General features: G+C 44.9%; 3 protein-coding genes across 3 annotated transcripts in view; 2 read left to right on the forward strand and 1 right to left on the reverse strand.

Moving 5' to 3' along the window:
• Positions 1 to 7,293, reverse strand: part of fbxl13 (F-box and leucine-rich repeat protein 13) — a gene marked incomplete at its 5' end in the record, with an annotated part of 28,882 nt that extends 21,589 nt beyond the window's left edge. Inside the window, 5 exons of the mRNA XM_080544952.1 lie at positions 35 to 189; positions 6,061 to 6,125; positions 6,281 to 6,371; positions 6,928 to 7,031; positions 7,219 to 7,293. Coding sequence (XP_080401078.1) covers positions 35 to 189; positions 6,061 to 6,125; positions 6,281 to 6,371; positions 6,928 to 7,031; positions 7,219 to 7,293 — 490 coding nt within the window. The remainder of the gene's footprint in view (positions 1 to 34; positions 190 to 6,060; positions 6,126 to 6,280; positions 6,372 to 6,927; positions 7,032 to 7,218) is intronic.
• Positions 7,294 to 8,253: 960 nt separating this feature from the next.
• armc10 (armadillo repeat containing 10) lies at positions 8,254 to 11,441 on the forward strand (the record flags this gene model as incomplete). Its single annotated transcript, XM_080544956.1, has 6 exons — positions 8,254 to 8,485; positions 9,169 to 9,314; positions 9,742 to 9,876; positions 10,358 to 10,534; positions 10,634 to 10,705; positions 11,190 to 11,441. The coding sequence occupies 6 exons, from the start codon at positions 8,254 to 8,256 to the stop codon at positions 11,439 to 11,441; spliced, it is 1,014 nt and encodes a 337-aa protein (XP_080401082.1).
• A 3,449-nt stretch (positions 11,442 to 14,890) lies between these two features.
• Positions 14,891 to 25,478, forward strand: part of LOC308170206 (DENN domain-containing protein 5B-like) — a gene marked incomplete at both ends in the record, with an annotated part of 32,417 nt that continues 21,829 nt past the window's right edge. Inside the window, 2 exons of the mRNA XM_080544967.1 lie at positions 14,891 to 14,999; positions 24,688 to 24,797. Of these exons, the coding sequence (XP_080401093.1) occupies positions 14,891 to 14,999; positions 24,688 to 24,797 (219 nt within the window). The remainder of the gene's footprint in view (positions 15,000 to 24,687; positions 24,798 to 25,478) is intronic.

Below are 25,478 nucleotides of genomic sequence, written 5' to 3' on the forward strand. Positions count from 1 at the left end.
TGGTGCCTCTGCAATACCCAACTTAGCAGCCTACCGTTCTGTCTCCTCTTACGGACCCTCACCCACTCCACCCATCTGGTGATCGCCACCCTCAGCTTCCTCTGGACGTAGTGCGTCTCGGCCATCTCCATCTTCAGCGTCAGCTCTGTGGCATCCCTCCTCTTCACCCAGATGAACCTTTTCCACGCACTGTCCACACCCACAGACAAAGCCCATCATTAATTCAGTGAGCGGGCAGGCAGGCAGGCAGGGGATGAATGAATGAGTGAATGTATACTATACATGCTATACCTTCGCCCTGAATGTAGCAGTACTCTGACCATAGAGGGTGCAGTGGATCTGCTATGATCTTACGAGCTAGATTGATAGAGTACTGGTCTGTCATGTAGGTAATAGTGTGCATGGTTCCCCAGTTATCTGGCCACCCAGAGAGTGTCCATCTGACCATTGGTTTCAAACTTAAAGTGAGATAAAACAATTTGCTCAAAACATTTCATAATTACTGAAGTTAAAGCTACTGGTCTAAAATCATTTAATTCAGAGCGTTTGTCTTTTTAGGTAGTGGGATATATATATTATTTTAGACATTTTCCATGACCTCAGAATTATTTGTGAGTAATGATGCTTGAAAGAGTTTAGTGCATACAGGGCTCAACTGCTCAACTGCTCACAATACGTCTGTATTGTATTTCGATCTATTCCATCAGGACCAATGGATTTCTTAGTATTTATCTGGGAGAGGGTGCGCCTCACTATATTACACATATTGGTGTTCCAACTTCTCTCCAGTCCCCCTTGGGCTCGAATTGGGATGGTCTACCAGTCTCATAACGTGCAAAAAAGCAATTTAAGTCATTGGCAAACTCTGTGCAGAGTTGACCCGCTGTGAGTTCAGGCCAACCATTGTCTTTATTCTGCGCCACACCTCTGGAATGATAAGGATGATAATTGTTCTTCCTTTCCTTCACACACTAACGACTCATTTTAGGTCATTTTGCGTGGAACGCAAACGGGGAACATAGAAATATGATGCATTAGATGTGTTTCACTTGCAAAAAAAAAAGAGAAATTCATGAGCATTCTATAATGTGAATTTCTACCTGTAAGAATTTGCTAATTAGCTATTCTGATAGCAGCTGGCCCAACAGAAGCCCACAGCAGCCAGTGAAACTGATATCAGCCATTCAGGGCCTGTGCTGCAACAGTAGAAGGTGAAAGGAAATCCATGGGATAGGGTGACCCAGCTGACCCCCTAGCTTGTTAACCAGTGATCCAGGGACAAGCATCTCTCTATCTCTCTCTAAACTGTAAAGATGGGTCATATAAATGACACTGACACTACTGATACTACTGTATGTGAAATATAATATAAATTATCCCTAATTTTGTTTAAATCAAAACTATTATTTTTGAAATCCTTCATTGTATATATAAATAGATAAATATCTCAAATCATCATGTACTGTAGGTAAGTAAGCAATATACACGCCAGGTCAGACTCTGGGGTGTTTACAAACACTTTATTAGGAACGCTATACTAATACTGGGTAGGGCCTCCCTTTGCTCCCAAAACAGATACAATTTGTTGTGGCATTGCCAAAATATTGGAAATGTTCCTTTGAGATTCTGTTCCATGACATGATTGCATCACACAATTCCTGCATATTTTTCAGGGGCACTTTCAAGCTGTGAATCTCCCGTTCTACCACATCCCAAAGGTGTTCTGTTGGATTCAGATCCAGTGACTGGGAAGGCCACTGAAGAACACTGAACTTATTGTCAAATTCATAAAACCAGTTTGAGATTACTTTTGCTATGTGACATGATGATGCATTGTCATGCTGGAAGTAGCCATTAGAAGATGGCTACATTGTGGCCATGAAGGGATGGATGCACATGGTCAGCAACAATTAGCTAATAGGTTGTGGCATTCAAGCAATGATTGATTTGTATTAACAGGCTCAAAAGTGTGCCAAGAAAAACTTCCCCACACCATTACACCACCTCCACGAATGAGAAAGTTTACAGGTGTTCCTAATAAAGTGTTAAGTGAGTGCATTATGTGAAACCATTTTCAAATTGGTTACACCTGTTTCTGTGTGATATAAGGTCAGTCCTCTAGCTGTCTGCAATTAGCCAATCTGAGAACAGCGCTTTCCCACTTGAGGCAAGAGGGCTCTCATCTGCTGGGAAGATAGTTTCACGCCTAGGCTAGCAACTGGTGCTTCGCTAACTATCATGGCTCTCTGGTTCCCTTTTGGGTGAGTGATTACTGGCTTGGCTTTGTCAGTTTGTTGGTACACATGTTTACCTTCACCTGTTTGTTTTTAATAAGCTGTTGTTCTGCAGGGTTTTCTGGGTCTATTTTGGAGGCACCATTTGTTTTCCTGCCAATGAAGGTAAATATTGAACTGTGTCTTCTGGCAACCTATTGACCATGTAAAGCTTTATGATATCATGGTTTTGGTAATGTTCAGCCACATTAAGGTCCTTCTGCTTGTTTATAAAGCTCTCACTGGCACAGCACCAGAATATCTGATGCTAGTATATCAGCCCAATAGAGCTCTCAGGTCTTCTGATGCTGGTTTTCTCTGTGTACCACATGTACAAAAGAAGAGATTTGGTGAGGCTGCATTCTCATTTTATGCACCCAGATTGTGGAATGCACTGCCAGTTTACATTAGGGATTCAACCTCAGCAAATATGTTCAAGTCAAGACTAAAAAAACATATTTTTAATATTGCCTTTAAATGACTAATTAAATTCTGATTATATAATGATTGGAGCACTTTCAGCTGCAATGTTTGCAGGAAAAGCGCTATACAAATAAAAAGTTGATTATTATTGATGTTGTCTGTCCTTAGGCTACAATGGACTGCCTGGATATCCACCCAGCAGCACTGGAGGTGTTCCAGACCCATATGGCAGCTCCTCCAGCAACTATCAGTCTAGTGAAGAGACACCAGACACCAGCTTTGGTTCTATGCAGCAAGAACCAATCCCCCAAATGCTGCAACCTGGGCAGTTCACTCAAACCATCTCTACTCCCTCCGAGGTTGATAATGACCCAAGCAAGTACGAGTCACGTAGCGTCTTGAAGGGTGTCAGTTATCCAACCATTCATCATTTTAGACAATTTGTTGGGTCCCTGAAGAGCTCTGTTCTAAAACCAGGTAGTGAACCAGCTTTCCCAACAGACCTGGAAACTATGACCAACAACCTACTTTCCAGTCAGCAGGCTAGAAGAGTGTCTCAAACTAACTATGCTCCTAGCGTGCACAGTCCTGCCCAACATGGCTTCAGTTCAACCAATGGTTTGAGTGAGCCCACTAGCAACTTTGACTTTCAGAATAAATATGCCCAGCAGCCAAGCAAAGTGTCTCAACCTAGCTACATCCCAGCTGTACACAAACCTGTTCCCTCTGGCCTGGATGGACGACGATTCCCTTATAGTGGAGGCTATGTGAGTGTACCTAGAGTCAGCACTAGCCCATTTGAAGGTTCCAAGACAATCGGCTACCAACCAGGAAAAACAAATGTAGTCTCTGAGCAGAATGTCCACAAACCCAGTGGCTTTGATTCTACCCAGACTGGCAGTTTACCTCAGAGTGGTGGTCATGTGAGATATTATAGAGTCCAACCTACAAGCTACCAACCAGGACCGAAGGTGAGGAGACCCCCTCCTATGGCTGTGCACTATGAAGCTCCAAGCAGCCAGAGGCCCAGGAAACTTCCTCACGGCACAAATACGAAGACTTCTGTCCCCGAGCCCCTCGTCTCTACCTTCCCTACCTCTAAGCAGCAAGTACAGGAGCCCATCAAACAGCAGGTACGAGAGCCAGTCAAGCAGGAAGTACGGGAGCCAGTCAAGCAGGAAGTACGAGAGCCAGTCAAGCAGGAAGTACGAGAGCCAGTCAAGCAGGAAGTACGAGAGCCAGTCAAGCAGGAAGTACGGGAGCCAGTCAAGCAGGAAGTACGGGAGCCAGTCAAACAGCAAGTACGGGAGCCCATCTGGCAGCAAGTACGGGAGCCAGTCAAGCAGGAAGTACGGGAGCCCATCAGGCTGCAGGTACGGGAGCCCATCTGGCTGCAGGTACGAGAGCCAGTCAAACAGGAAGTACGAGAACCTACCAGACAGCAAGTACAGGAGCCAATCAAATACCAGGTACGAGAGCCTACCAGACAGCAAGTACGAGAGCCTACCAGACACCAGGTACGAGAGCCTACCAGACACCAAGTACAAGAGCCTACCAGACACCAAGTACGAGAGCCTACCAGACACCAAGTACGAGAGCCTACCAGACAGCAAGTACAAGAGCCTACCAGACAGCAAGTACAAGAGCCCATCTGGCTGCAGGTACAGGAGCCAATCAAACAGCAAGTACGAGAACCTACCAGACACCAAGTACAGGAGCCAATCGTACAGGAGCCAATCAAACACCAGGTACGAGAGCCCATCAGGCTGCAGGTGCGAGAGCCCATCTGGCTGCAGGTAGGAGAGCCCGTCAGTAGCTACGGTCAGAGCTATGGTCAGAGTGGAGGTTTTCCTCAAGGCTATGTAGGTGCTCAAAGTGTCCACCCTCCCTCAGCCTCCTATATGCCACTACCTCAGCCTAGCCATGATGTTCAGTCCAAAACCCACTTTGAGCGAGGAAAAGTGGTCTTCTCTCAAAGCCGCTACACTCCTGGAGAAGTTTACGTCGCTCACCTCTCTGGCTCCAAGGGTGGCAGTGGTTCCAGCAGAGCTGCCCCCAGTCAACACGATGGCTTTCTGAGACCTGACATTCAGAGATACCTATCCGATGGTGTGAAGGCTTTTCTGAGGTAATGTGCAGTCTACTGTTCATTCAATTCAATTGTATTTGGATTTCAATGCAAGGCTCACATAGTATTTCACTTTGTTTTTTTTGTAGGAGTAATCCTAATTGGTGATTTGACAGCCTGTCTATCTTGCAGTGCTTTGAGGGCAAGTCTTACTATTTGGGCAATCTTTAAATATATTTTGTGCATCTTTGTACTTAACTAACCATTTGTTTTTTCTTTTAACAGGTTCCAATTCAGTCTTTTGGCCCGAACACAATCTAGTCCCTGCTGTTCTGCAACAGATCTGACTAGACTTTAATAAATTAATTCAATGAAGTATTTGCTTGTTGAGTCTTCAATGTTTAACAAATGCCTCTAACGTCACCTAACCACACAAGTAGTTTGCTTGGAGGTGTTAGATCTAATGGGGTTTTCTAAAACATATATTCTTATGTCCTAGTCAATAGGCTCTCACACACACTCTCTTTCTCTCTCTCTCTTAACAGGAGTATCAGGCTAGGTCACTGCTAAGGTCAGGATGTACCTTTTTTGGACCTAAACTGTTAGCAGTTGTTGTTGACTACAAACAGGCAGATTCGGGGGTGTTATCTTAAGGAGCGGAGACGGTCCAACTAAGACCTTGGGGGTCGTAGGCGCCAGAGATGGCAGGGGCGTGAGCTCATTGACAACGTAACATCTGTGATAACATGAAAAGTATTTAAACCTGCCTGTGTTCAATAATGAGTTGTCTAATGTGTGCACTCTGTTTGGGAGAACTTATTTTAAGAACTAAAGGTGACTAATACAATCTTCAGAGTAATCATTACAACCTGTGTTGGATCTCTATTCCTTGTCAATTCGTGTATGGATTACTGCAATTACGCCTGGATTACTGTTTTAGTAGAAGGCGATAGGGAGAAGGTTTTTTCTTCTATCAGTGGCCCCGGGCCCGAGCTAGATTACTCTTCCTGCAACGAATGGTGGATTGCTGATTCACATGCTTAGTATTCAAATGTATTGATTGTAAGTCGCTTTGGAATAAGGCGTCTGCTAAATGCCAAAAATGTAAATGTGTATGCTGCACACCTGATCTATAGAGATGACAACACATTTAAGATCACGAAATCCTCAATAGATTGATCCTTTCCATCTTTACCGACAAAGATTCTTCAGAGGCATTTCAAGGCTAGCCTTGCTTGGTGCAGACAGTGACTTAACCATCGAGTTAACATTCAGTTGTCTTATGGTGACTCTTACCTGAAGCACATCTTTGTTAAACTGTTTCTGTAACAGGAGTAGGCCTTCTCAAACTGTGAGAGAAACTGTAGAGGGAAAAGGGGATTTAGTATTTGTGAAATCTTTTACAAAATCACACCCTGAATCTACAGCCTGCAGAACAAAATGGCTAACATCTTGTACATTTCAAGCTTGAAGCAAGAGTTTTGAATATTAGTGTGTGAGGGTACTAGAACCATACCAAGCTGTTGTCTCTGTACCCAAATATGTCATGCAGGTGGCTTCCTGCCAGGGACGCCATGGGGACTTGTTCTGCATCAACACATGTATGCCTGGAAACAGTGATTGGTTTACAGTTTCTGAAATGCAGTTAATGAACTACTAACATGTCATGCTGCCTCAGTCATAATGTCCCCTTAATTATGAGACTGGTATGTTTCATCCTAATGGATTACACTGGCTGGTAGGCTAAATCCTTTTTGTGGAGTGACAGTTGGTTAATTGTGAACTCTTAGCGGGTAGGACGGCCTTCCTGGCAGGCAAAACATGCAAATGGTGTCACTGATCAAATAAGAAAACATTTTGTCCATCATAGCTAACTTTCACATCTGCCCCTACCATACACAGTCTAGGCGTTCACATAAGCACCTATTGTATTGCAATCATTTGAGCTGTTTCTGAATTTCACTGGATGCTTCTATTTCCCTTTTCCTAAAAGGAAAGTAAGGAAAGTGAGCCCCCAAGTGACCATTTTGTAGAATTGTCTTTGATGGTCTAATCTAGACTAAACTCAGAAACCGCTAACAATAACAATGGAAGCCTAGAGTAGTCAGACTGTTTGGTTGTAGATATAATAGTATAATTATGAACCTACTGATAGCTACCTACCAGTCAATGTCAATGCCCTGATTTTTCTGAATTGCCAAAATTTTCTTTTCCAGGAAATGTAATGGACTCTCAGGACATGCTACACATACACCTGTTAGTAAGGCCTGTTGAGACAAAAACGTTGTGAACATGAACAATTAATTGCAATATAACTCATGTCAATTTACCGTCCAAGAAAGTTTAAAACCTGGCAAGCTAGAGATATTGAATGGCACATAGCCTAGTTGAACTCACCACCTGCCCCATGCCACACACACAATAATACAAAAGCTCTTAGTTACTGTATCTCACCTGAACTATCTGTGGCAGGGAGTGCTTCAATATGTAACCCCTTAGAGCCGGATCAGCGTCTTGTAAGGACGCCATGTAGAAAATAACTTTTTAGGAAAATATATTTGTTTTTATTATTATTATGTCAACAGCAACCCTCCAGCCTGTCCCCTGCTCTGATTGGACTAGACTGTTCTGGGCAGTTGACCGTTGCCAGGTAACCAAAACTCTGCTTTGGCCTTTGGCCAACTAAGGTCAAATCGGAGTGTTAAATAATATCATATTAATATCATATTATTATGGATATGATCATATTGTGGCTGTCCGGGTTAGCGTGTTGCTTTATTCGGTAAATTAGTATCAGTGTAACTAAAATCAATCTCATTGTTCAATATCATCTTTCTTTTTTCTCTCCAGGAAAGGTAGATAGATAGATAGAGAGACAGATAGATAGATAGATAGAGAGAGAGAGAGAGAGAGATAGATACTTTATTGATCTTATTGTTGAAATTAAGACGTTACAGCAGCTCACAAACAACAACAACAACAACAACAACAACAACAACAACAACAACAAAATAAGGTGACAACAGAATAAAATAGACATCTGAAACATGATATACATTAAGAACAGTCCAGCAGTATGAACTAACATCCCCAGCCTGTCACTGGTCACCCCCGTAGTATGTTAATGTGCTGGTAATGATCTTGTCTCAGTGAAAAACATGGATTTTTAAAATATTTTTTTTTACTGAAAACCTCTAAAGAGACTCACTCACGATGATGAAATAGATGCGCAATTGATTGCACAACGAGTTTAAACTCATCCCGGGAAACGACATGGTCGGCCACTGCGAAACTGTCACACACACCGCTCCGGAAGGCATGCAGGCGAGATGAGTGTAGCTGTTCCTGGAGATTATTACTATCACCTCGCTTGTTAAAGTCGTCTGGTCGTTTCTCGTCTAAGAACCTGTTCATGCTTTTTAACTCCAGACATCATCCAGCATGGGCGATGGCAATGTCCTACCCAGGATCAGTCACATGAATATGAATATGAAGGCTCTGTTGGGGCTGGTGGCCGGGGCTGGAGCCTCTTATGGGATCTATAAACTTGTTGTCAGCAGTGGGGGAAGAAGCTTCAGGAGAAACAAGAGAAGTGGTGGTGGCTTCAAGACCGACCCGTCTGGAGAGATACAGGTCCTACAACCAGGCAGCCTGCTGGCCAAGATGTCTGGGCTGGATGTGGTTCGTGGGGTCGAGAGTCGGACAGTGGATGTTGCCTCCAGTAAGATTTGGGCAGCTAGCTATATTAGACATAGCCAGGTAGTTACATAGCAAGCTTTTAGCTGTGTTTTGTTTTGGTCAAGGTTACTCAGTCAGCTATAAGCCAGCTAGCTATATTTTCATATACTTGTCAACAGTTAGCTTGCCTTACATACAGGTGCAACTCAAAGAATTAGAATATCGTGCAAAAGTTCATTTATTTCAGTAATTCAACTTAAAGGGTTAAACTTAGATATTATATAGACTCATTACCTGCAAAGCGAGATATTTAAAGTCTTTATTTGTTATACATTTGATGATTATGGCTTACAGCTTATGAAAACCCCAAATTAAATATCTCAGAAATGTTTAATATTACATGAAATCAATAAGAAAAGGATTTTAAATACAGAAATGTCAGCCCTCTGAAAAGTATAATCATGCATACGTACAATGCAATGAGTCTATATAATATTTAAGTTTAACCCTTTAAGTTGAATTACTGAAATGAATGGACTTTTGCACGATATTCAAAATGTTTGAGTTGCACCTGTAATGTGTGCTAAAGGGACTTGTAAGGCAGGCAGCACATGACACTGTTTACCGGTGGTTACAACTAGGTCAGCTGGCTATCTACTGTAGTGATTCATGGGGAGAGTAACTGTCTGTGAGCCGGTGTGATGTGAGTTGTTGCTCTGCCCACAGGTGACATCATCTCTAAGTCACCTGGAAGCCTGGAGCCACAGCATCTGAAGATGCTCCTCTCGCTCCTCCAGAGCGACCCCCAGGCGTCTGATAAGGCTCAGATCCTGCTCACCTTAGGGAATACAGCTGCCTTCACTGTCAACCAGGTAGGTCCAGGTGTACTGGTACTCTCAAAGCTTGTCCTGTAAGACCTGATGGTCTTCCTCTGTTATGTCTGAATGATAGGGCTGTCAGGGCGTGTTTTTGTGCCATCTAACACAACTTAAACAATATGTTTCTATCAACGTCCCTATGTCCTTTACACAGATTTCTCTCTTACAGTTGTATTGATTGTAAATCGTTTTGGAATAAGGCGTCTGTTAAATGCCAAAAATGTAAATGTAAAACAGTCTTTATTCTCATTTGGTTGTCAGTAATTCGTTGTTTGATTTCTCACTTCTGATTGTCACCTTCCCCAATTTGCTAATGACATGAGAAACCTTAACGTTATTGGTTGAGGATTTAAATGTGTTTGGTTCAGACTACTGCACAGACGGTGTCGTCTTATTCCCCCGTCGTTTCTTTCTCCTCCAGGATCTCATCCGGGAGCTCGGAGGCATTCATGTCATAGCTAGCTTCCTGTCCGATCCTATGCCGGAGGTCAGAGTGCAGACTCTCAACGCCCTCAACAATCTGAGCATGAACATCAGGAACCAAGAGCGACTGAAGGTACTGCACTGAGCACTTCTAATAGTAACTGTTGGTTTGGAGGATTAGGTCTTCAATGATTCACTTTCAGCCAATCTGATCGCAGCACCTCTACTACAGTGTACCCTAGGCGTGAGTGGTGTTGCACTTCTGCTACCATCCCATTGGACGGCAAACCCCTTCCACCCGGTCTGCTGGCTGAGCTAAATCAAGCCCGAAATCTAGGTGTGATTGCAGTATACAGAGTAGATTGTCCTACAAAGACACTTAGATTTAGATTTAGTAATCTAAAAATGAATTAGACCCCTATACTTTCTTTTATTTATTTTTGTGTTTCTTTTTATGTTACCACTCAATCTTTTCAGTTTGTAAAGCGTCTTTGAGTGTCTAGAAAAGCGCTATATAAGTCTAATGTATTATTATTATTATTATTATTAATAAATCCTTCTGTTGTTTCCTTCAAACCTAATGACGTCACATGCATTTGTCATCTCTCTGCCAGGTGTATGTGCCACAGGTGGTGGAGATGATCGAGATGTCTCCAGTGAACTCTGACCTCCAGCTAGCTGCCCTGAGGCTGCTGACCAACCTGTCCGTCACAGACGACCACCACCACCTGCTGAGGGGCTCCTTCACCCTGCTCCTCTCGCTGCTCATCGTCAGCAATGAAGTGTTACAAGTAGGTGTATTCATTTCATTATTAGTGTTGTTAACACTGTTTTAGTACATGAAGTAAACAGTGATATGCAGCTAACTTATTCCTCACCTCGGTTTCCAGATTCAAGTTTTGAAAGTGCTCGTGAATCTGTCCTCTAATCCTGATATGATGGATGACATTGTGCAAGCCCAGGTAAGACCAACTAAATTCGCATCCTAACTGATAAATAAAGGAATCAATTGGTTAGCGTACATGTTCAGCCTCATACCGTGCAATATGTTTACATTCTTGTGATAGGGGTCATATACTGTATATAAGTCTACTAGTCCATATTTTTACATGTTTATAAAAGTACACAGTTACATGCTAACTCCCCCCTGTCTAAACACCCCCCTGTGAATAGACCACACGTGTATATAAGTATAGAAGCTCACATAATAGATACATTCTCAGATGTCTACCGATCACTTATCCCCCTATTTTTATTTATATCCCCCCTATTTATGGCTATTTATGTCTCATTCTTGTTTTTTTTATTATCTTAGGACTGTGTTTGTTTGTTAGCACCTAGGGTTTCGCATTTAAATGTCGTTGTACCTGTGACAATGACAATAAAGATCATTCATTCATTCATACTTGCCTGTTGTTGCTTAAACGTCCCCCCCCCTCCTCTCAGGCGCCGGCCTCTGCGGTGCTGCTGTTTGACGTGCGGACCAGCCCCGCCGTGCTGCTGCGGCTGCTGACCTTCGCTGGGAACCTGAAGGCCTGGAGGCCGTCTGCCCCGGTGGCCGAGGACCTGCGGAGGCGGCAGGACTGCCTGTACCGCGTCCTCCTGGACGGGTCCTCTCAGCTGCACAGCCGGCTGCTCCAGCTGCTCTCCCACCCCGACGCAGAGGTCCGCGCCCAGGTGGCTCGCGTCCTGACATAGACTCCTCCCTCTCTCCTCCCACAGCTCTGCCCCGCCCCACTTCTCCAAACTGTAGCTACCCCCCCCAACCTCCAACCCCAGCCCCTGACCTGACCTGACCTGACCTGCACCTCTCCATCTCCCAAACCTCCACCCCCCAATCAGACTTCACAGATCTGTCCAGGACTGTCTGTGCCTTGAGCCCCCCCCCACCCCCCCCACCCACTCTCAGACTCCACCCACATCGTTAACATCCATCCCAGCTCGAGCCCTCTCCCCCATCTCCTCCAGCCAGTGGACATCCATTCATACTGTTCTCACCTACTGTCACCGTGGTCGTGGAGCAGGGGAAGCCATTTTAAAGTACCGAGACACAACGTACCTCCCCTCCTCCTGTCCCGAGGTGGTTTTTAGGCTCTTCCTTTAAAGAGACAGCGCTCCTGCTAATTTCCACACGGTGTCTTTCTCTCTCTTGAGAACATTTTGTCCGCTCTCTCTCTTAAGGCTCTTATCATGTTCCAGGTGAATTCCCTTGACCTAAAATCCACTGCCAAAACCTTTTCAAGCTAAGAGAATGTGTCAGTGTGCCCTCCAACACCTCGCCTAACTAACTGCCCCTTTGTGGTGTGTTGTGCATAAATGTATTCAGATAGTCAAAGGTGGCACGTTTTTTACAGTGCATGGAGGCTACTTGATACAGACACTTGCATGCCTTGGTGACACCTGCATAGGAATGCACAGCTCCAGTCCTTGAATACCACTGTTGGTGTTAGATGTTGCCCCTACCCTGTCAATAAGAGATTTAGACCGATTACCAATTGTGTCTCCTGGCAGGCTGTGTAGGGGAAATGGACAGAAACATTACGTGTTGACTCTTCGATTGCCTGAATTGGTCCTTTTGAAGGACCAAAGTGATGAGAACCAGCTCACATAATGTCAGTTCTGTAACCAATAAGAGAGGGCTGGTGAACAAGACTAAGCCAATCAGAAGACTGCTGGCCTTAAAGGGCCGGTGCTGTGGATCTCTACTGCTACTGTGTCACGCGCTGTAGACCGTTTACACAGGAGAGGGAAACGCCAGTTTGAGTTAAATTATTGATGTGGATTTTCCAGTGAACCAATGATTTTTGTTTTCCAAAATGGGATTTTTTTTAACATTGATCTCATGACATGAGCCAGTCCAGGTAATGCACAGTCTACACAAATGCTGCACAACGTTCCCTGATGATGTATATTTTCTCTTAGACTCGAACTGTAGGGTCCGCTTGTTAGAACTATACGATTTGGAAATATTTATTTTTGTTTTTATTGAATTCTCTCTATCATGATTTTGCCTCTCTATTTACATTTAAATATTATGCCTCGGTTTTGCTTGCTTTGAATGTCTGAATAATAAATGTGTTTTGTTATTTCAAATGTCACTGTTCACGTCTCTTTCTTTTAGTCCATTGTGAAATAATAAGTCAGGTTAACGGTTCTTAGTTATACTATGCTGCTTCTATGCTGTATGCTAGACAAACTCTGTCCTTCTCCAGCTCTCTGCCCCTCCTCCTCCACCAGGTCCAGACACATTAACTGATCACCTCTAACCTAGATTTAGGTTGGTTCAGGATCATCTGTGAGAATACTCTCTCTAAAGTAATTGTTACCAAATGTTCTGTAAAATTAACTAACTTCTCTAATATTCTAGCCTTATTTAGTGATTCTGATGATTAAGTCTATTGATTTCTGTATGCATCATACTGGATCTGTTGAGAATAATTATTACTTTTAATTTCATGTGAAATGGGCACTAAACTAAACCTTGCTTTGCTTGCTTTCATGTTGATGTTGTCAGACATCTTAGTAGGCGGCAGTACTGGCCTGTGTACGTGAGTATGTTTCATAAATCTAGTGCTCACTGTGATACATGATACGTGTTGCACATTTCTAAAAAAAGCATCAAATTATGTATTTTTCATCATTAAAGAGCGCACTGACACACTGGTTGCACACAAAGAACGTTTTCATTTTGCAGATGCTATCTTAGGCAAACTAGGAGCAAATTGGGTGTCTGTCTCTGTGTGTGTTTGCACATGACAGGCCTACTTGTAGTTTATTATTTCAGAATCGTTTTTTGCGTGTTTCAAAAGGCAGATTTGTTTCTTGTGTTTTGTGTGTTAAAAATAATTCTATTTGCATTTGTTATGTATATATATAAACTGATAAAATAATACATTATTACTTTCATGAGAGTGTCTATTGTATATTATATCTTTGTTTCCCTATTTTGGCTATATCATCATTTAAAGAATGACTATCAAATCCAGAATTTCTGTAAGGGACATACGGTTACCATTATCCTGTAAATCCTCTTCAGTTTAGCTCAACAACCAAAAGAGATATTTTCAAATTCAAGGTATCATATGATGCCTAACACCCACTCTTTCTGTAGACATACTTACATCTTGATCTGGAGCAGATATTTAACAGAGGAGTAAATGTTTTTATTTTTTTTCTATTTTGGAATTGTTATAAGTAGTTCTTGTCATCTAGAATGATAAACTCAATCATTCAATTTCAATAAACCCTCAATAAATATTTTCTGATGCGAGGATGCTCTACTTTTTTGCTCCTTTTAATTCCATCGGGGAAATTATTTTTGCACCAGTGGTTTGTTTTCTCTCTCTCTCCCTCCTCTCTCTCCCTCCCTCTCTCCCTCCTCTCTCTCTCCCCCCTCTCTCCCCCCCCCTCTCTCCCTCCTCTCTCTCTCCCTCCCTCTCCCCCCCTCCCTCCCTCTCCCTCTCTCTCTCCCTCTCTCCCTCCCCCCCTCCCCCCCCTCTCTCTCCCCTCCTCTCCCTCTCCCCCCCCCTCCTCTCCCCCCCCTCCCTCCCTCTCTCTCTCCCCCCCTTCTCCCTCCCCCCCACTCCCTCTCCCCCCTCCCTCTCTCTCTCCCTCCCTCTCTCTCCCCCTCCCTCTACCCCCCCTCCCTCTCTCCCCCTCCCTCTCCCCCCCTCCCTCTCTCTCTCCCCCCCTCCCTCTCTCCCCCTCCCTCTCCCTCTCCCCCCCTCCCTCTCTCCCCCCCTCCCTCTCTCCCCCTCTCTCTCTCTCTCTCTCCCCCCCCTCCCTCTCTCCTACTCCCTCTCCCTCCCCCCCCCTCCCTCTCTCTCCCTCTCTCCCTCCCCCTCTCTCTCTCTCCTCCCCTCCCCTCCTCCTCTCAGACAATGAGCACGGTGGGCAGCAGCTCCAAACACAGTCTGGGTGTGTGACTGTCTGTGTGGACGGAGGACAGCAGAAGAGCCTGATCACATCACAAACAATTAGATATATAATAATATATTAGAATAATTACAGAACGACGTGTTAGTTTGATTGAAACGGGGGTTACAGACAGTTACAGCCCAGCATTTGTTCTAATCTAATTCTGTACCATCCGTCATGGAGCTCCAGGGTGAGGACTAGAGGCTGAGCAGCGGCAGATCGGACCCAGGATGAGCGGGGCTACTCCGGGGACAGGAGCGGGGTCGTGCCGCTTCGCCCAGTACTTCGTGGTGTGCGGAATAGACCCGGAGACTGGCCTGGAGCCGGACGAACCAGCAGGTAGGCCTGGATCTGGATGGGCAATTGTGTCCAAAGTGTTTTTGATGATGCATGTTTGATGATGAATGACAATAACCAAACAACTCATTGATCGGCCAAATCAATAGACCTACACACGTTATTTTGACAATCGACAATTTAGGGAGGTATATTGACAGCGTCTTTGAGCCTCGGAAAAGCGCTATATAAATCGAATGAATTCTTCTTCTTATTATTATTATTATTATTATTATTATTATTATTATTATATATTTCCCTTTAGTGTTGACAGATGAACAGAAAAACAGCTTCCATGGTTGTAAAAACAGCCGAGACTGGGAGTGTCACAGATCTGATGCTTTTTCTATCGCGCATCTCTCGCATGAACACGAACGCGCATTTATAGACTTAATATCATAACATAGCGTCAATTATTAAACATCGTCTAACGCAACGATCACATTACATTGTGTTTAGTAAACAATCAGTTTGGTATATAGGCCCTTCTTATTTGTGTTTTTCCATCATTGTTTGAGGCACACAGCCTCAGTGGCACGCTGCTGAAATAGGTTGTGACAATTGTTCAGGCTACAGACAGAGGATACATCTCTGCTGGTCTCTGAATGAAGCCATCATCATCCGTCTGCATGACACCTCACCCAGGGGGGAGAGATGAGAAGTGGGTTGAGGAACGGGCCTGCAGATCGGTGCTGATGCTTCAACACAGAGTAGGCCAGTTGTGTCGTGTGTGTGTGGCTGGGAGAACAGTAGGGAAATCCTATAACCAGCTGTGCACAAACAAACCCCTCGTCACTGTGTGTGTGTGTGTGTGTGTGTCATCAACCCCCCCTCCCCCCTCCCAGGTTAGACCCCTGACCTGCGTGTCTGAGGGCCTGGCTCTGAGGGAGTATAACCTCCCATTCTCTGGACTCAGCAATAGTGGTTAGCATGTTTTATATGGCTAATGTGCTTTTATATATATTTTTGACAAGTAGATCGTAAGACAAAGCATCTACTTCATCACCGTCGTCGTAGACTGGTGTGATTTTACACTAAGGGCTGTGTCAGTTATGTACAGGCTTTTAACCAAATGCCGTTACTACTCGATGCTATTTCCCTCTGCAGAACTGAGTTGTTGACACCAGGATTAAGAGGGAGAGGGAGAGGGAGAGGGCTGGGAGATTCACCATCAGTCCCCAGTGAACAGGAGAACACGTGTCCTACTGTATGTGTGTGCGTGTGAAAGAGAGAGAGAGAGAGAGAGAGTGTGAGTGCGAGTGGCCCAACTGATCTAGATAGTGTAGTGTCTGTCCAGGCCAAGCTCCCCCCCCCCGCCTGTGTTAACGTATACAGATCTCCCAGTAAGGAGTCCCCTGCTGGGTGGTTCAGTGTATCTGGCCTAAATCAATCTGCTTATGTAACAGAAGGTCATCTTATCTCTGTGTTTGCAGCAGGGCGCCACGCCGCCTTTCAGGGATCTGTGTGTCGTGTGTGTGTTGTCTGTGTGTCTGTGTCTATGTGTCGTGTGTGTGTGTGTGTGTGTGTGTGTTGTCTGTGTGTCGTATGTCTGTGTATGTCTGTGTATGTCTGTGTGTGTTGTCTGTGTGTGTTGTGTGTGTGTGTGTGTCTGTGTGTCGTATCGTGTATGTCTGTGTGTGTGTGTGTGTGTGTGTGTGTCGTATGTGTGTGTCGTGTGTGTGTGTGTGTGTGTGTTGTCTGTGCGTGTAATTGGTGAGCCAGTGCAGAGAGACAGTCTGCTCTTGTTGGCCTCTCAATAGATGCCTCTGTGTTTCTGCAGCCTAATCAACTTTCACATGACGTTCCCTGTTGGAATGCATGCTTCCAGTCCTGGCTCCAGGCAGATGACGGTCAGTGTAGGACAGAACTACGCTGGCCTGTCCCGGATCATTAGACCAACTATTGGGAAGAAACATTTTCAACTGGTGCTGAATTGAACAAGACTTAAAAACCTATTAAAGCAGGAGTGAATTTGACATTGGCAATTAGACATTTCATTGTCTCGTGAAAGTTACTGTAGATGCCGCTGTCCTGCAACCAACCAATCAGGAATAGAACTCTACTGTGACCTCCTCACACACAGCCAAGATCCTTGGGGTGTTCCTTGACAACCACTTATCCTGTGCGGCGAACATCACTCCTGTCGGTTCTTCCTCTCCTATGCACCCTTCACTGGCTCCTGGTAACAGCTCGCACCAGATTCAAGACCCTGGTGCTCGCCTACTGGGCAATGGACTGCACTTATATAGCGCCTTTATCCAAAGTGCTTTACTTTGGCCTCTCATTCTCATACAACGGCCTCTCATTTACCCATTCACACACACATTCACACACCAATGGTGGCAAGCTACCCTGCAAGGCGCCGGCCCGCTCACTGGGAGCAATTTGGGGTTCAGTGTCTTGCCCAAGGACACTTTGACACGTGGCTAGCCGGGGCTCGAACCGCAGATCTGCCAACCTTGCGATCATTAGACGGCGACTCTACCTCCTGAGACACAGCTACTTACAAGCGATGGTCAGCCTCCAAACCCCTGCCCGGTCGCTCTGCTCTTTCACCTCGGCTGGCCGCTTGGCACCACCGCCTCCACGTGGATGCAGCAGTCGCACTACTCAATCTTGACTATTCTCTCTCCTGGTGCCCTGCTGGTGGAACGAGCTGCCCACTGCTGTCAGGACTGCAGAGTCACTACCTACCTTCCGCTGTTAATCGAAGACCCGTCTCTTTAGGCTACATCTTAACTGTCCCTCCTAAAGACCTCCTCCTCCCCATTACCTCCAGTTTCTCTACTATAAAAAATGTAATAAAAAAACCTAACCCTTCCTACTTCTAGCATGGTTTTCTAATGATGACTGATGATAGATGATTCACTTACTTAGACAAATGAATTTGTTCTAAGTTGCTTTGGATAAAGGTGTCTGCTAAACCCAAAAATGTAAATGACCCACCTCTGCTACTCTCCAACAGCCTAGAAGCAGAGAGGTAGGGGGTTTCATATAACTGAGATGAATGTCTGCTCCTTCAACGAAAGACTCTTGGCATCTGCTGTCATTTAATCTCTTTCCCCATTTCCATATCTTTCTTCTTCTTCTCCTCTACCCATCCAAGGATATGATGGATTACATGTTGGGGCAATGGGGATGATGAATATGAAATATGTCTTCCTTTATCATCAGTCACTCTTCCCTGACTCAATCTGTCTGTTTGAAGGATGAGAACCTGCATGGGACTGTTAATCATATTTTCCAATACATTTCGAAGTTCAATATTCTAGCTGTTAGCTGTATATATTTCTTTGAATCCTTTTCCCTCTGTCTGTGTATCTTCTTTATGAGAAGACAGATGGGGTGTTTTAACACTCAGTAGTCATTGTAGTAGACAGGAGAATCCATGAGTGTCAGTCTGATGGATGAGTCTACGATAGACCTTTAAAAAAACACTGATGTCCTCCCGTGATCCGATTGCAAGGCTTGATCATGAGTGGGATGACGCGATGCGTCAAATGCTGTCATCCTACTGGTCTGTCATCCTACTGGTCTGTCATCCTACTGGTCTGTCATCTACTGTCCTGTCATCCTGCTGTCATCCTACTGTCCTGTCATCCTGCTGTCATCCTACTGTCCTGTCATCCTACTGTCATCCTGCTGTCCTGTCATCCTCCTGTCCTGTCATCCTACTGTCCTGTCATCCTACTGTCCTGTCATCTACTGTCCTGTCATCCTACTGTCCTGTCATCCTACTGGTCTGTCATTTACTGTCCTGTCATCCTACTGGTCTGTCATCCTACTGTCCTGTCATCTACTGTCCTGTCATCCTCCTGTCCTGTCATCTACTGTCCTGTCATCTACTGTCCTGTCATCCTACTGTCCTGTCATCTACTGTCCTGTCATCTACTGTCCTGTCATCTACTGTCCTGTCATCTACTGTCCTGTCATCTACTGTCCTGTCATCCTCCTGTCCTGTCATCTACTGTCCTGTCATCCTCCTGTCCTGTCATCTACTGTCCTGTCATCTACTGTCCTGTCATCTACTGTCCTGTCATCTACTGTCCTGTCATCTACTGTCCTGTCATCCTCCTGTCCTGTCATCCTACTGTCCTGTCATCTACTGTCCTGTCATCTACTGTCCTGTCATCTACTGTCCTGTCATCTACTGTCCTGTCATCCTCCTGTCCTGTCATCTACTGTCCTGTCATCCTCCTGTCATCTACTGTCCTGTCATCTACTGTCCTGTCATCTACTGTCCTGTCATCCTCCTGTCCTGTCATCTACTGTCCTGTCATCTACTGTCCTGTCATCTACTGTCCTGTCATCTACTGTCCTGTCATCTTACTGTCCTGTCATCTACTGTCCTGTCATCTACTGTCCTGTCATCCTACTGTCCTGTCATCTACTGTCCTGTCATCTACTGTCCTGTCATCCTCCTGTCCTGTCATCCTACTGTCCTGTCATCCTCCTGTCCTGTCATCTACTGTCCTGTCATCTACTGTCCTGTCATCTACTGTCCTGTCATCTACTGTCCTGTCATCTACTGTCCTGTCATCTACTGTCCTGTCATCTACTGTCCTGTCATCTACTGTCCTGTCATCTACTGTCCTGTCATCTACTGTCCTGTCATCTACTGTCCTGTCATCTACTGTCCTGTCATCCTCCTGTCCTGTCATCTACTGTCCTGTCATCCTCCTGTCCTGTCATCTACTGTCCTGTCATCTACTGTCCTGTCATCCTCCTGTCCTGTCATCTACTGTCCTGTCATCTACTGTCCTGTCATCTACTGTCCTGTCATCTACTGTCCTGTCATCTACTGTCCTGTCATCTACTGTCCTGTCATCCTCCTGTCCTGTCATCTACTGTCCTGTCATCCTCCTGTCCTGTCATCCTCCTGTCCTGTCATCTACTGTCCTGTCATCTACTGTCCTGTCATCCTCCTGTCCTGTCATCCTCCTGTCCTGTCATCCTACTGTCCTGTCATCTACTGTCCTGTCATCTACTGTCCTGTCATCCTCCTGTCCTGTCATCTACTGTCCTGTCATCCTCCTGTCCTGTCATCTCCTGTCCTGTCATCTACTGTCCTGTCATCCTCCTGTCCTGTCATCTACTGTCCTGTCATCTACTGTCCTGTCATCTACTGTCCTGTCATCTACTGTCCTGTCATCTACTGTCCTGTCATCTACTGTCCTGTCATCTACTGTCCTGTCATCTACTGTCCTGTCATCCTCCTGTCCTGTCATCTACTGTCCTGTCATCTACTGTCCTGTCATCCTCCTGTCCTGTCATCTACTGTCCTGTCATCCTACTGTCCTGTCATCTACTGTCCTGTCATCTACTGTCCTGTCATCCTCCTGTCATCTACTGTCCTGTCATCTACTGTCCTGTCATCTACTGTCCTGTCATCCTACTGTCCTGTCATCCTCCTGTCCTGTCATCTACTGTCCTGTCATCCTCCTGTCCTGTCATCTACTGTCCTGTCATCTACTGTCCTGTCATCTACTGTCCTGTCATCTACTGTCCTGTCATCTACTGTCCTGTCATCCTCCTGTCCTGTCATCTACTGTCCTGTCATCTACTGTCCTGTCATCCTCCTGTCCTGTCATCCTCCTGTCATCTACTGTCCTGTCATCTACTGTCCTGTCATCCTACTGTCCTGTCATCCTCCTGTCATCTACTGTCCTGTCATCTACTGTCCTGTCATCCTCCTGTCATCCTCCTGTCCTGTCATCCTCCTGCCCTGTCATCTACTGTCCTGTCATCCTACTGGCCTGTGGGTGAATTCTACCGCGACTATGACTAATCTCCTCTTCAGAAATCAGTGTTTCGTTTCAGTTTGAGTGTGATATTTGAGTGTGATATTTGAGTGTGATATTCAGAGTCATGGCCGAGGCTGGGAGACAGCAGCTGTTTCCGTCCCTGGAGTGTTGACTGAGAGCCGTGTTGAGCTGTGTGTCGTCAGAATCACGTATGGTCATATGTGTGGTGTGATCCCCATGGCTGAGACAGTACGACTGTTAACTCGGTCGGCTGATTTAGCGAGTACCAACTGACTACCAAGGGCTCGTCTCTGGCAAGCTTCCGCAAGGCCACAGCAACAGTAAAGCAGAAGAAATGGCTACCATGGCAACCAGACATCCTTCTCTTGATGATGAAGCTGTAAGCTCCTTGTACTGTCTCTCTCTCTCTCTCTCTCTCTCTCTCTCTCTCTCTCTCTCTCCCTCTCTCCCTCTCCTTTGTTTTGCTGTCTGTAGGAGGCTGCGTTGAAACCACCAACGACACTGACATATCATCTCCATGCCTCGTATGGCCTGAGATTATAAAAAGACACACTGTTGTACAATATGTTGGTTCAAGGTTGTGTCGTCGTTGTTGTTTGTAACACCAGCTCGGATGCACATCCTTATCAGAGAACATGGCTTCCCTGTTCTCATAGTAACAGTTCCCATCCATCTCCTTGACAACCACTTGTCCTGTGCGGCGAACATCACAACCACAGCACACTCCTGTCCTCAGGTCATATGTTTATGGAATGTGTGTGTGTATACAGTATATGTATATTAAATGGTAAATGGACTGCACTTATATAGCGCCTTTTTTGCTGCTCCAAAGCTGCTCCAAAGCGCTTTACAACGGCCTTTCATTCACCCATTCACACACATTCACACACCAATGGCGGCAAGCTGCCATGCAAGGCGCCGGCCCGCTCACTGGGAGCAATTTTGGGGTTCAGTGTCTTGCCCAAGGACACTTTGACATGTGGCCAGCCGGGGCTCGAACCGCCGATATGCCGACCTTGTGATCATTAGACGGCGACTCTACTTCCTGAGACACAGCCAATTAGGTTCTCGGTTTTATACTGAACCGTACGATTCGCCATCCACAGTTCAATACTACAGGGTAGTGGTGGTCTAGTGGGTAGCGGTGGTCTAGTGGATGGTGAGTTGGACTTGTGATCGGAAGGTTGTGAGTTCAAATCCTGCCTGAAACCACACCACTACTAGTGTGCCCTTGAGTAAGGCACTTAGCCCTCAGTTACTCCAGGGGGAATGTCCCTGTAATTCGTAATTGTAAATCGCTTTGGATTAAAAGCGTCTGCTAAATGGCAAAATTTAAAATTTAAATACGCACTAGTGAATGTCGGTTTGTCGGTTTATGCTGCGTTCCATTGAAAGTGGGAGATGGAGTTTGTCTGAAACGCAGTTGCTTCTTGTTGAAATGTTTGTTCATGGCGAGCGGAGTTGAGAACATGACAACAGCTTGAGGAAGCCCCGGATTGCTACAAATCTGCGTTGTGGGGTCATTCATTTTGGTTTTGGCATTGAATACAATGATGAGGGAACAAAAACAGTGAACAGAAATGTTACTGCGAGCATTGCTTTTCGACTGCTGTCGTATATGCGCATAATGTGCATGGGCTACCAGCTGTCATGGCTTAAGTGCATTTTTATTTCTTCCTCTCCTCCACCAGTAGTCAAGGCTAAGAGGCACTTATAATAATAATAATAATAATAATAATAATAATAATAATAACTTTATTTGTATAGCACTTTACATCAAAGTGATTTACAATAAGAAGCAGCAAGCACAAATACAATAGGTAAAAAACAACACATTTTAAACAATATAAAAACAGCTATTTCAATTAAAAAAAACACACAATTTCGCACCACAAATATAATAGGTAAAAACAAAATGTTTAAACAAATTTAAAAACAACTATTTCAATTTAAAAACACACATAATTACAACAGCACAAATAAACAGCCTATGACATGTAGACAACAGAAAACAGGTGGGTCTTTAGCTTATTTTTAAACACTTTCACTGATTCTGCCTGTCTGATATCCAGTGGAAGACGGTTCCAGAGAGTTGGTGCCCGGAAGGAGAACGCACGCTCACCGATTGTCTTTTTTCTAACCCTAGGAATAATGAGCAGGGCATTTGAAAGTTTTTTTTTTTTTATATTATAAAATATACCAGTCGTATTCTGGAATGTGTCTGAATGTTAAAGTTCCATAAGTATAAGCAAAATAAAGTAAAGTAACAGTTTGTAAATAAACAGTAGCATTTTCTTTCTCCTTACGTACAAAACACTTACCAAAACCGTGACCCTAAAAACCCCCAAAAGGTTCATGCCGAACCGTGGGCCAACTGAACAACTGTTGCATCACTAATGTATAAACACTCACTGAACACTTTAGGACCTCCTGTACACTGTGTCATTCATGGAGGTGATGTAATGGTGTGGGGAATGGTTTCTTGGCACACTTTGTCTTTGGCCCTGTTAATACCAATCAATCATGGCTCGAATGCCACAGACTATTTGAGTGTTGTTGCTGACCATGTGCATCCCTTCATGGCCACAATGTACTCTACTTCCATCAAGATAATGCACCATGTCAAAAAGCAAAAGTCGTCTCAAACTGGTTTCATGAACATGACAATGAGTTCTTCAGTGGCCTTCCCAGACACCGTATCTGAATCCAATAGATCACCTTTGGGATGTGGTAGAACGGGAGATTCACAGCTTGAAAGTGCACCTGAAAAACCTGCAGGAATTGCGTGATGCAATCATGTCATTATGGACCAGAATCTCAAAGGAATGTTTCTAACATCTTGTGGAATCAATGCCAGGAAGAATTGAGTAACCCTAACCCAGTATTAGTATAGTGTTCCTAATAAACTGTCCAGTGAGGGTATATTACTGAATAATTTACATGGTGTTAAGGGCGACACGTGTAAGATGGCTTGTTATTGAAGAGCAGGTCTCTTCATCTCCATCTTGTTGCCCATGGGTGCTCACTGCTTTGGCAGAGCAGTGATGTGTCACGTGTATGGAGGAGCTGCAAGAATCCAAATGCCAGGCAGAGTAATGAGATCATTCCCTTTAAAATGAGAGGCATTGGAGTGTTCTCTCTCTCTCTCTCTCTCTCTCCCTCTCTCTCTCTCTCTACGTCTCTCTCTCTCCCTCTCCCTCTCTCTCTCTGTCTCTCTCTCTCTCCCTCTCCCTCTCTCTCCCTCTCCCTCTCTCTCCCTCTCTCTCTGTCTCTCTCTCCCCCTCTCTCTCTCTCACACTCCCTTACGCTCAGTCTCGCACTATCTTCATGTAACTGGAGCTGGGAGCTGACACAGAAGAGAGAAGACATACATCAAGCAGACAGGGCAATACATCAAGGTCAGGGGACGAGTAGAAGTGTGTGTGTGTGTGTGTGTGTATGTGTGTATGTGTGTGTGTGTGTGTGTGTGTGTGCGTGTGCGCGTGCGTGTGTGCGTGCGCTCAAGCAAATCCGTGTGGATGCTGTGTGGGCTTCTCTGGACTGTGTATATGGTAATGAGTTGTGTTGGTAGCGCTCTTCCCTCTGCTGTAGAATGACCCCTGCAGCCACACCTCTGTCTGGCTAATGGCGTTAAACACAGAGGGCACTGCTGCACGATGACCCCTCCAGCCTTACCTCTGTCTGGCTAATGGGGTTAAACACAGAGGGTCTGCGCTGGTGTCAGGTTAAGTGTGCTCATTGTGCTGGTTCGGGAATTCAAGTTTGACCCTCGTCTGGTCCCGATAGTGTCCTTCTGTCCTGTCTGCTGGTTATGTGTTCTGTGTAATGATGAAGGTCACCCTTTTCATGCATTTGTGTGTGCCAGTATCATAATGTTCTCTCTCTCTCTCTCTTTCTCTCCCTCCCTCCTTCTTTCCTTCTCATAGTCGAGGGCTTTGAGCAGAGCCCCATACGGAGGTCCTTCAGGTCCAAGGTTCTGGCCCACTACCCTGAGAGCACAGACAGAGGCCCCTTCAACAGAGATGCTGTTAACATGGTAAGAATGTTAGATTAGATTAGATTAACTTTATTGTCATTACATAGTACAAGACAATGCAACGAAGTTATTGTGCGTCTAACCAGAAGTGCAACAAATAGCAATTATATTGCATTGATAAGTAGCAGTATTTACAGCATCTATACAGTAAAGTGCAGATGGTAGCGTGATGTGCAATGACATACAATGGTGACTGGATGTATATGTGCAGTGGTATATATAAATTGAGATGATATGCAATGTGCTATGATACATATGATACATATATGATAAATATGTCGTATACAAAAATACAGGCTGTGGGCTATGATACACAGGGATGGTAACCTGGTAAGAAGGTGGGTTCAGAAAGGAGGTGACTTGTACAGTAAACCAGAGAGAGGTGTTTATGATATCATTCTGTGTGACGTACATAATAGGTAACCTTCAAGCTGTCATGACTGTGTTGAATTGGTAGCAACCAGGGAATGAGATCGCTTGGAAAAAAGATTACATTATTTACAAACGCTGTTTTAGTCCTGAAAGGTTTTCTAAAATCGAAAGCCGAGGGGAAACCCAGGGTTGTTTACGGCCAGGGGCGTTCTAGGGGAGCGGACTAACTGATCTCCACCTTTATGTCTCTGGCAGCTCAGTACTCAAGTTGTAAAGAAAGAAAACCAGGGGGGATGGTGGATTTGATCA

The sequence above is a fragment of the Nansenia antarctica genome, assembly GCF_963989245.1.
Source record: "Nansenia antarctica genome assembly, chromosome: 14".
Lineage (NCBI taxonomy): Eukaryota > Metazoa > Chordata > Actinopteri > Argentiniformes > Microstomatidae > Nansenia > Nansenia antarctica.